This window comes from Zootoca vivipara, chromosome 16, assembly GCF_963506605.1.
Source record: "Zootoca vivipara chromosome 16, rZooViv1.1, whole genome shotgun sequence".
NCBI lineage: Eukaryota > Metazoa > Chordata > Lepidosauria > Squamata > Lacertidae > Zootoca > Zootoca vivipara.
Genome location: NC_083291.1, coordinates 22,551,893 through 22,563,122, shown reverse-complemented (window position 1 = coordinate 22,563,122; position 11,230 = coordinate 22,551,893). Strand labels below are relative to the sequence as shown.

General features: G+C 51.1%; 1 protein-coding gene across 1 annotated transcript; it reads left to right on the top strand.

Moving 5' to 3' along the window:
• Positions 1 to 796: 796 nt before the first annotated feature.
• Positions 797 to 2,746, top strand: FOXE1 (forkhead box E1). The gene is made up of 2 exons (XM_035097181.2): positions 797 to 1,025; positions 1,515 to 2,746. The coding sequence occupies exons 1-2, from the start codon at positions 797 to 799 to the stop codon at positions 2,744 to 2,746; spliced, it is 1,461 nt and encodes a 486-aa protein (XP_034953072.2).
• The last annotated feature ends 8,484 nt before the right edge of the window (positions 2,747 to 11,230 follow it).

The window sequence follows — 11,230 nt, the reverse complement described above, 5'->3', positions numbered from 1 at the left end:
TATACAAGTCTGCCCTCATGAGAGAGCCTGGGGGAGGCACACCTGCCCCTGGATGGTTGGCCGAAGGTGCATGTGGCCCTGGAGCAAAAAAAAATGTCAACCCCCCTCCCCTGCAATGAGATGAAAGTCCCATTGAACAAAGGCAGACTTACTTCAAAGTAAATACACGTGAGGATCAATCTGCTTGCCTCACTTTCCTGAGAGTGCTGATGCACAGGAGTCCTCCAAACTGCGAACAGCCATTGCAGGATTCCTACCCACTGGTGGAGGGAATGAAATTCTTAACTGGTAGGCATACACATTATTCCTTCGACGCACATTCTTCCCCTCCAAGAATTCTGGGCGCTGCAGTTCCCCCCTGGACTCAGAGAGTTACAACCTCCAGCAACCAGACCTGTAGCAAATGACAGCGCTCAGAATTCTTCGAGGGAAAAGAATGTTCCTCGACTTTTGCTTTAAACGTATAGCGTCTTATAAAAGTGTAACAGTGCTCAAGCCTGGTGAAACGCAGCAGGCGAATTAGGATTTCCTGTTAAATGAGCAAAAGAAGGCAAACCCGGGTTTGTTGCCTCAGGATTTGCTGTCGAGCAAAGGCCCAGATGGCCAAATTCCAAGGCACCGACCCCGCCACGAGAATAGGGCCGCCGCGCCCCTCTCGGGCAGTACGCAAAGCCGTTCGCCTTGCGCGCCGTCGGGTCGCCTTCCCTTGTGTCCCTTGGGCGCCTCCCGGCTGCGTTACTGCTGCCGAGGCGGGGAAAGACCTGGCATCCGGGCTTGGCTCCGCACCTCCCAGCGGATGACACCTCCCGGCTCCTGCCCTGGGCCAGGCCCCTCCCTCGGCCACCCCTCTCGGCAAAGCCCCGTCGGTCTGCGGCGCCCCCGGCATTCTCAAGAGAGGCTGCTCGGGCAAGCTGCGTCTCCACCCGTCCCTTTAAGGCGCAGCAGCTACAAGGGAGTGCCGGCTGCCCAGGTGCGCAGCGAAGGGCAGGAGGAGGAGGCACAAAAGCGCATCATCCCGGCCGGCAGTCACCCTCTGCTTTGGGGGGGGGGGTGCCTGGGAGGGGAAAGGCGCTTGCATCTCTCCGGGGGAGGGAGCATTAAATGAAACCCGAAAGCGCACCCCGTCGGCTGCTCAGGCGGACACTCGACGCGCACCAGCTCCGGGGCAGCCCAGTCTTCTGCGCGGCTGTCTCCTCTCTGGCGCCCAAGTCCCATTCTACCCGAACTTGGGTGGCTCTCTGGGCGGTGGGGCCCCATCCTAATCTCCCGACTGCCGGCGCTGCGTTGTTTCAAGGCAGCGCCGCTCGGTTCCATCGGTAACCGCACGTCCAAGGCAAGCTCTGATCACCGACGCCACCCGCGGTAACGGCGGCCCCAGACGCCGCAGATTCAACCTACCCTAAGCCACCTCTCCAAGGATCGCTCTCCAGCCTTGCCCGCGAGTTTCCCGGCGTCGGCACTTGAGCCCTTCGGACTCCAAAGCCGCCTGGACCCCGCCGTCTGATTGCCCGCAGCCACCGAGGGAGCATTGGAGACCCTCCATCGGAAGGCAGCCGGGAGCAGCGAGGCTGGCGCGTCCGCATCGCAAAGGTTGCCCGTCGCTTCCTTGGGACCTGCTGCCCCGTCGTCGCTGGCAGGGCCAGAGCCTGGGATGACAGCCGAGAGCCCCCAGTCGTCGACGTGCGCCGCGGGCCAGGCGGATTCCGAAGCCGGCTCGGCGTCCAGGCTCGCCGCTCTCGTTAAGGTGGAGCCGTCGGCGCACGGGGAGGCTTTGGAGCAGGAGCCGTCGGAAGAAGAAGCGGCGGCGGCGGCGGCAGGCCCGCGTCCCGGCGGCCGTCGCAGGAAGCGCCCGGTGCAGCGCGGCAAGCCCCCGTACAGCTACATCGCGCTCATCGCCATGGCCATCGCGCACGCCCCGGAGAGGCGCCTGACGCTGGGCGGCATCTACCGCTTCATCACCGAGCGCTTCCCCTTCTACCGCGACGGGCCGCGCAAGTGGCAGAACAGCATCCGCCACAACCTGACGCTCAACGACTGCTTCGTCAAGGTGCCCCGCGAGCCCGGGCGGCCGGGCAAAGGCAGCTACTGGGCGCTCGACCCGCACGCCAGGGACATGTTCGAGAGCGGCAGCTTCTTGAGGCGCAGGAAGCGCTTCAAGCGCAGCGACTTGTCCACCTACCCGGCCTACATGCACGAGGCGCAGGCCCAGCCCGTCGGGCCGGCCCTCAACGCGGCCTACGCGCCGCCCGCCGCCCTCTGCTACCCGTCGCAGCCGCCCCTCTTCAGCCTGGGCCCGCTCATGGCGCAGCCCAGCCCGGAGCTGGCCCACCAGCAGCACAGCCCCGACGTCACCCCTTCCCCTGGCAATGCCTGCTCCTTCGCGGGTACTGCTGCCTACCCCAGCCAGGGCTGCGCGGCAGGGCCTGGCCTGCACAGGCCCCACAATGCTATGCCTTACTCCTACCAGCTCCCCAGCACCCAGCAGCTGCAGGTGAACCAAGGCACCTACTCCCAGAGCGGCTGCAGCGGCAGCAGCCACCTGTTTGGGGCCTCTGCCCGCCTAGGGATGCCCACCTCGCCCACCCTCGGGAACGACGCAATGGATTTCTATGGCAGGATGTCTCCCAGCTCCTACGGTTCTTTGGCTCACGGCTACAACGCCGGTGGGCAGCTTGGTAGTCCGGGTGCCTACTTGCGCCATGCGGCCTATTCCAGCAACATGGAGAGGTTTGTTTCTGCCATCTGAATCCGAGAAGGGACTTGGTTTGGTGGAAGGCAGAGGGACAGTGGGTGAGATCTGCAGCTGTGCCCGCCTGTTGGTGGCCTGCGTTATCGTACCCTAATGCTTCATTGCTCTGAGCGCGTTACTTTGCGCTGTGGGGTGGGCTGTTGTGGCGTGCGTCTGCCCAGTGTGACAGCACCCAGTGAATAAAGGGCCTCAAAGGATCCGGACAATGGAGAGAGACGTGGTCCGCAGTTCTTGGCCACCAGAAAGACCTAGGATCTGTGAAGTTTATGCACTACTGTATAGGATAGGAAGCTAGTGATATTGGTGGGGCCTGTGTTGTGTGTATTGAGAAGGCAGAGGGAAACCTTTGTAGGCAAGACTGTGAAGTGAAAATTCAGCTTCTTCAAGCCAAAGGAAATGTAAAACATTTGGGTTTCCCCCACCTCTGGGCTTTCCTCTTCCTGTTTGCTTTTGTGGGCTCCTTAGCTTTCCAAAATTACACGCTGCAGCAGTAATCTCAGTAGCCAATCTCACTTTCCAGTCTTTTGGTTTAGCTGGATTACTAGGAAATTATGAAAAGCTACTACTAGGTGTGTGCTTCATATTCTCAATTCCAGGTTTTCAATGACTCACAAACACATTTGGACAAATACACAGTCAATGAATCATACTTCCTTTTGGGTACTTAAGGCAAATGCTCTGTATACCGGTAGTTCTCTATATAGTTTTCTTGTGGTTTTAGGAATGCAATAAATAACTTTCCCCACAAATTTTGTCAGACAGTTCTACTGATTGCAGCTGATAACTTTTAGTTGGGTAAAAATTTAGTTAGGCAGGCAAGGGAAACCTCAGTGTGCTAATTGTTCAGTGACTCTCTTTAGCCTCCAGTCAGATTTCTTCTGTTTTTCAGGGTTTAGAAATCTGTAATTAACATCCTGTATAGTTAGATGGGAACATGTTTGTTAATTGCTTAAAGATTAGATGTAGGAAAGCTTCCAGTCCACTCCCATGTATTCTTTCATTCCAGGAAACAAATGCCATGAAATAAGACAGCTCTTTCCCCATATCCAGCATACTTAGTTTTTCTCTCCTTCCAACTTGGGTTGTTACTTTCTAGAAATGCTTAGTCCAAGTCCAGTGTACTCATGTTTTTATAACCTCTCTCTTTGTAATAAAAAAACCCCAAAGGGTTTATTGGAAAAGGCACCCTGCAGTATACAACCTGTTTGCAACCTGGAGAACTAGGCTTTACCTTTAATATTGAAAATGCAGTGGAAGGGTATACAGTTGCCAACCTCTCACCTGTTTCTTCATTTGGGGAAGAGATGAGTCTAAAAATCACTGAAGGAGTGGGATGGGCAGTGCAGGAACTCCCCAATCGGCCACTGCGCCATTAATGCTAAAGGTAATGTTGAGTTCTAGAGGTAAATTCTCTGACAATCCTAGCTCAAACATGTGCTAACATTATTATTAGAACTGGTGTGATCATGGATTTAGTGAGCTGAGCACTTTTCAGATACCAAACAAGGACAGATCCACACATGCAGGTCAAGAATACTAACAGGGTTCCATGCATTGTACCCATTTCATATACTGGGTACAGAAATATATGAATGCTCTCATGTATATATATGTATGTGTGTGTGAGAAAGAGAGAGAGAGAGTTGCATGTTAAAGACAAGAGTTTCAATTAACTTATTTTTCTAGGCATAGAGAGTTCTTTACACAGGGAACATTGAAACTTAAAATCCACACGCACACATACACCTGCAGCTTGAAACGGTAGAATCCTGCAAATTCTGGACCGTGATTTGCATGCAAAGAGCATATGATCTGCAAGCATTCCTTGGGAGTATTTCTCCTTAAGGGCAAAGGAACTGCCTTGCTGGATCAGTGGAAGGGCCATCATTCAATGGTAGAGCGCAGAGGCTTTGCGTAAAGATGGTCCCAGGTTTGATCCTTGCCATTCTCAGGCAGGGCTGGGGACACCTCTCTGAAACCCTGGATCAGGGCTCCCATTCTGCGTAAACAGTACCAAGGCAGGTGGACCGATTGTCTTAACAGCAGCTGTCTGTGTTTCTATATAGAAAGAGCCACTTGGATTTGTTGTTATTCTGTAGAAAAGCTCTGCTTACAGAATATAAAAGGGCCTTGGTAGGAGAGCATCTACCTTGCATGTAAAACGTTCCAAGTTCAGTCTCCAGTATGAGAAAGGCTCCCATCAGAAACCCTGGAGAGCCATAGCCAGAATGTAGACAATTCTGAGCTAGATGGATCTCTTCTCTGATCAGGCAGCTTCTTAGGTTACACATGTTTCCATATCAGACCAAGAACCATTCTTAAAACAGTGATGAGCTCGAAACCTCTGGGTTTTTTGCAAGCAGGGCACAATAAGAGTGGTCTTCCTTTGTTCCTGGCACCTGCTGTTCAGAGGTATACGACCAGCCAACATGACTACTTCAATTATGGTGGCAAGTACTGTAACTATTTGCAAGCTAGTCCTCGGGGTATGTGTTTCATCAACAATCCTTTTCTAAAGCTATCCAAGCTAGTGACCACTGCCAGCTCTTATGGAACGTGTGTGCTCACCATAACTTAATTATTGTGCTATGTGAAGAAGTGTTTTCTTTTGTCTGGCTTGATCCTACTTGCCAATCAGATTCATTGGGTTCTAGTGTATCAATGGGGAATATTTTTTTATGTTATTATATACCACTGATTTTTATTTTTATTTTGGTCCATGTGTATAGTGAAGAATGGGTTGCAGTTCCAGGTTTCTACAGTGTACCAAAATTTTGAAAACGTTTGTGCCAAAATGCCAGCAGATTCTTTGATATGAATAAATAACATGCATTGGGCAATTTTGCATATTCTTACAATTTTTACATGCTCTTGGCTATGTGATATGTCTGGGTTTCGTTTAATGAATGTTTGGAATTTTTGTTTTGCTCCGTTTTTTTTGTCATGGACCTAAGGAGGAACGCTGCTCCATAGAAGTAAGTGTGTGTGTGAGAGAGGAGGGGGCATACAGAAGAGTCGCAGAACAAAGGGGGAAGAATTGGAAGTTCTAATTCAGGCATGTCCAACAGGTAGATCGTGATCTACTGGTAGATCACTGGACGTCTGCGGTAGATCACTGGTAGATCACTGGCTCCCCCCCAAAAAACTGAACAACTGTGGCTCCCCTAAAAACATTTTACCTCCTCCCTGAAAAAACTCAACAACTTTGACCTGAACTCCAAAAAAGAGGGGAGATCACTGCCAGTTTTTAACTCTGTGAGTAGATTGCAGTCTCTTGGGAGTTGGCCACCCCTGACTAATTGAAGAAACTCCAGTCCCGAATAGTGGAACCTTCCCTTCAAGTCCTCTTAAGTTTTTGAGCTTTCTTTCATAAAACAAGCAAAACCGCTCTACATGTTCTGTCCCTAACCATAAAGCACATAATCAAGCTTTTTGTTTTATTTTCAAAAAAGGAAAGCTCGTAGGTGGAATCTGCAAACATATAAAAACTGTGAAAATGCTTTTTAAAAAAACATTTTGAAAAATACATTGAATTTTGCATAGCTAACTGTCACCATCTAGTGTCACATTTGTATATTGCACTTCACAACACATTTACAGTAAATTGTTTTATTTGTAGCTGTATAACTGAGTCCTTTGAATCACTGGAGATCCAGTCATTTACAGTGCAGTAAATTATTTTTCTAGCTCTCTTCCAAGATGATTTATAAGAATTCTAGGTAATCTTTGAACCAGGCTTGAACAGAGTGCAAGTCTACATTCTATTGAAGTCAGTGGCAGAACTTGCTAGCATCGTGTTCTAGGTTGAATGCACAAAAGTGACAGTCATGGTGGATTGTCTCATTTCCTTTTCACAAATCCAAAACATATTGTGACTGGGTGCTTTACAATTCTTCCCCTCCTTTTCTTGCTTTTCCAAGCCACCATTGTGTAGGCAACTTGCAACAGAAGCACATTTTGTCCATGAAGTAAGGACTCTCAAGATGTTGCAAACTTCTGGATGCAGCAATAGGAGCATTGGGAGGGCCTTTTATCTGTTTACAGGCAACAGACGGAGTTGGCCAACTTCTGCAAACCACTCCATTCTGTAGGGTGGGCAGACTTCAGGTTTGCAGGACCTCCTTTTGCTTTTTACTAGAACGCCGAGAAACTATAAATCCTGGTGCATGAATGAATTCTGAGTGCAGAAATTTGTTTTAAGTTGCAGAATGGAACTGAGCTCACAGTCCTTCCAGGAAAAAAAAAAACCTTCTTGGTTACTCCCGCCCCACTCTCACACACTGCATTCTTTATTTCGAAAGCATACTTTCGGGAAAATGGGAGTTGTATTGTTATTGCTATTGTTAAACCATTGGGAGTCAGAAATCCTTACTCATCTTCTGCAAGTTATCAGGGGCTTGAGGATACGGGAACAAAACGTAGGCCGCATCTCCGTGTTGCCCGGGACCTTTCCCACTTTAAATGTGGGATCCACATTTTGCTCCAGTGTGGAGCAAGTCCCACTAGATCTAGCAGATCTAGCTTCTCTCCATTGCTCATCTTCAACCAAGGCAGGGGAAGGGAATATTTCTCAGCTAGAGAGCCACATTCCTTTCTGGGGAATCTTCCAGAGGCCACATGGCAGGAGCCATAGACAAAAGAAGGTATATCTTACAATGGTCATAGCCAGGATTTTTCAGGGGGGAAAGCTTTTGGGGGAGGCAGAACCTTAGATTTGTATTGATTTGTGTTGATTTAGGACGGGCAGCTGCCCCCTGCCCCCCTTTGGCTAAGCCCATGACTTTTACCTTTGTACAGTAGGCTAGTTTCTACACATCATCTCCATTTTCTGTTCAGGTAAGCAAGAAGAATTATCAGAGTAGAAGGACATTCCATCTAGGCAAACCCCCCCTCCCCCCAAAAAAACCATTAAAAGAAGAGTGCAAAGTAGGGCCGTGCGGGATTGTGTGGCCTAAGGAGACTCCCAAGGGCCAGCTAAAAATCCTTGGAGGGTTGCATCCAGTCTCCAGGCCTGAGTTTCCCCACCCCACAAGAAGGAAAAAGGAATGAAAGAGAACAGGGGAGCCATGAGCAAGGGAATGATGAGCATAATGAGTTAAAAGGAGTAAAGTTCCATATTGCACATTAAAGATGGAGTCCAGGTCCAAAATGGTAGGTGATGACTAGACCTTGGGGGAGCTGAGCAATTTCATCTCCTTCCCGCCATGTGTTTCCTTTAATATAGTTGGCATCACCAAGCAATAAAGACTATCTGGTGTGTGCTCAGATGGTGTAATGAGGGGTGGGCTGCTGAAGACCACTTCTGCTTCCTGAAAGATTTCCGCAAGAGGCAAGCTGGCCAATTTTAATGGGTGGGACTGTGTGTTAAAGGCATGCTTGTGTCTTTTTTATTTTTATTCCAAGTGTATTACTATAATAGCAAAAGAAAACAAAATGATTAAAGATGGCCTTCTAAACATGAGTAGCAGTTTCTACTTTATTGAATTGTAAACTTTGACTGTGCTTTCTTCAGTATCACACAAACACACATGCTGAGATTTTGGCAAAATACACATTTAATTAAGCTGAATTGATCCACGAAAGGCATATGATTAATCAACTAAAATGTCATTCAAATGTATGGAAATATATAAAATTGTATTTCTACCTCTGGAAAAACAGCAGATGGTGCTCATTCCACCCTGTTTCAGTAAAAAGCCCAAGAAGGCTTCTCAATATTTCTCTCTTCCCTCCAGATTGCTAGCTGCTTGCATCTCCTTCTGCTCATATTCACAAAGCAAGCAAAGTAATGGCCTTGTGTTACTTCATAATCTGGCCACAGGGTACCCATCACCACCCCTCTTATGTATATCCAATGCCATAGGTTAAAGGTAAAGGACCCCTGGACAGTTAAATCCAGTCAAAGGCAACTATGGGGTTGCGGTGCTCATCTTGCTTTCAGGCCGAGGGAGCCAGTGTTTGTCCACAGACAGCTTTCCGGGTCATGTGACCAGCATGACTAAACCGCTACTGGTGCATGGAGGACCGTGGTAAGTGCCAGAGTGCACGGAAACGCCGTTTACCTTCCCGCCGCAGCGGTACCTATTTATCTACTTGCACTGGTGTACTTTTGAACTGCTAGGTTGGCAGGAGCTGGGACAGAGCAACGGGAGCTCATTCCGTCATACGGATTCGAACCGCCAACCTTCTGATTGGCAAGCCCAAGAAGCTCTGGTTTAGAGCACAGTGCCACCCACAGCCACAACACATGGTCCATGGGTGTACCCAGCATGGGGTGGGGGCAGCTGACCCCCCTAGAAGCAGGGCAGCTGGAGAGGACAGGCAGGGACGCTGCCTGCTGTGCTCCGCCTCAGCCTGCTTGGCTGAAGCAAAACGAAGCGAAGCTGCCTCTGTTGAAAAAAACCTGGACCTGGACCTGCGGCACCTCATTTGCATACATGCAAATGAAGTGCCGTGGAGCATTGTGGGGCAGCACTTTCTGTGCTGTGCTCGCTGTGACTTGAAAGAGTGTGGGCTGAAGTTAGCCCAGGTCCAGGTTTCCTTCAACGGAGGCAGCTGCTGCCTCGTTTTAGTCACTGCTGTCATTAAAGGAGCGGGCGAGGCAGGAGTGCAAGCGCAGGTGGCTCTGTGTGCTGCCTTGTAAACAGCCCCCTTTTCTCTGGGGTGTGTGGATGTTGACCATGCCTCCTGGGGGGATCCTGGCCACGTTATTGCCAGCTAGCCAATCGGGTGGCTGGGATGTGTGGCTGGGGGCGTGGCTGTTGTGCCCCCCCTAGCTTTGATCCTGGGTACGCCCATGACACGGTCCAGTCCTGATGGGCCAGATTTTTGTGTCATAAGAAGAGGGGAAAGCTCATGACACACTGAACACTCAGGGGCGTAGCCAGGATGAAAATCAGGGGGGGCAAGGGGCGGGGAGCAAGGGCGGGGCCAAGGGGCGGGGGCGGGGCCACATCGGAGCAGCCCGAAATCGGGCTGCTCCGACTCCCTCCTCCCCCTCCGCGATAGGAAGGGACGAGGGGGAGCCAGGATCAGCCCGAAATCGGGCTGCTCCGACTCCCTCCTCCCCCTCCGCGATCGGAAGGGACGAGGGGGAGCCAGGATCAGCCCGAAATCGGGCTGCTCCGACTCCCTCCTCCCCCTCCGCGATAGGAAGGGACGAGGGGGAGCCAGGATCAGCCCGAAATCGGGCTGCTCCGACTCCCTCCTCCCCCTCCGCGATAGGAAGGGACGAGGGGGAGCCAGGATCAGCCCGAAATCGGGCTGCTCCGACTCCCTCCTCCCCCTCCGCGATCGGAAGGGACGAGGGGGAGCCAGGATCAGCCCGAAATCGGGCTGCTCCGACTCCCTCCTCCCCCTCCGCGATAGGAAGGGACGAGGGGGAGCCAGGATCAGCCCGAAATCGGACTGCTCCGACTCCCTCCTCCCCCTCCACGATCGGAAGGGACGAGGGGGAGCCAGGATCAGCCCGAAATCGGGCTGCTCCGATCCCCTCCTTCCCCCTCTGCAATCGCTGGGGCAGGTGGAGGGAAAGCCCCAGAGCCGCGCAAAGCGGTTGCCTGGCTTTCCCTCCGCCCGCCCCACAGCCAGCCGGCTAGAAGGGACGTCTCCCTTCTCCCTTGCTGGCTGTGGGGCGGAGGGAGGGAAAGCCAGCCAAACGCTTTGCGCGGCTCTGGTGCTTTCCCGCCGCCCGCCCCACAGCCAGCCAGGGAGAAGGGAGACGGCACCGGGCGGGCAGTGGGGCAGGCTGGCCAGTGGCCCTGCTTCTAGGGGGGGCAATTGCCCCCTCCTGCCCCCCCTGCCTACGCCCATGTGAACACTGCAACTGAAGATCAGTAGTATCAGGCAAGGGGCTCTTTGTGTGCCATAAGTGATCTCCTGATGTACCTCAACATTCCCTGTAACAAGGTTTGAAAACCACTGTTCTAAAGAATCTGGAACTGGTCACAGTCTGAGCCAGTACAGACAGTTCAATAAACTTTGTCATGGGTTCCAGACCTTGCTCAATTTGGTCCCATTTATGTAAATGAGACGAAAACACTAGATGGCATTCTTCTTTCCCATACTGCCTTTCAGCTCAGAAAGGCAAATACAGTAGGGTGGTTGTGTGCAGCAGAGAGTTGAATGAGGAAGTGATGTATATTTTTCTGTTTCTTGTCTTCCTCTTTTTATCTTTCTTTAACTGGAAAGCAGATGGTACAAGCAAAGAGTGTCTACCTATATGCAGACACACATTTATTTCTCACTAAGGTGGTAACCTATCCTTGGGTTATAATATACTACTGTCTCAAGGCAAATCTTTAAAAAGTAGTATAAACACTGACAACTGGGAAACACTGGCCTGTGAGCGCTCCAGTTGGAGAACAGCCTTTACTAAAGGTGTCATGAGCTTTGAAGACACTCGATATCAGGACGCAAGGGAGAAACGTGCTAAGAGGAAGGCATGCTTGGCAAATCCACACCGTGATCACCTCCTGCCCG

Excerpts from the sequence above, each read along its gene's own strand:
- FOXE1 (XM_035097181.2), top strand. The coding sequence starts at position 797 with ATGACACCTCCCGGCTCCTGCCCTGGGCCAGGCCCCTCCCTCGGCCAC. Across the intron at positions 1,026-1,514 it reads GCGCATCATCCCGGCCGGCA|CCACCGAGGGAGCATTGGAG; the intron begins GTCACCCTCTGC and ends GATTGCCCGCAG.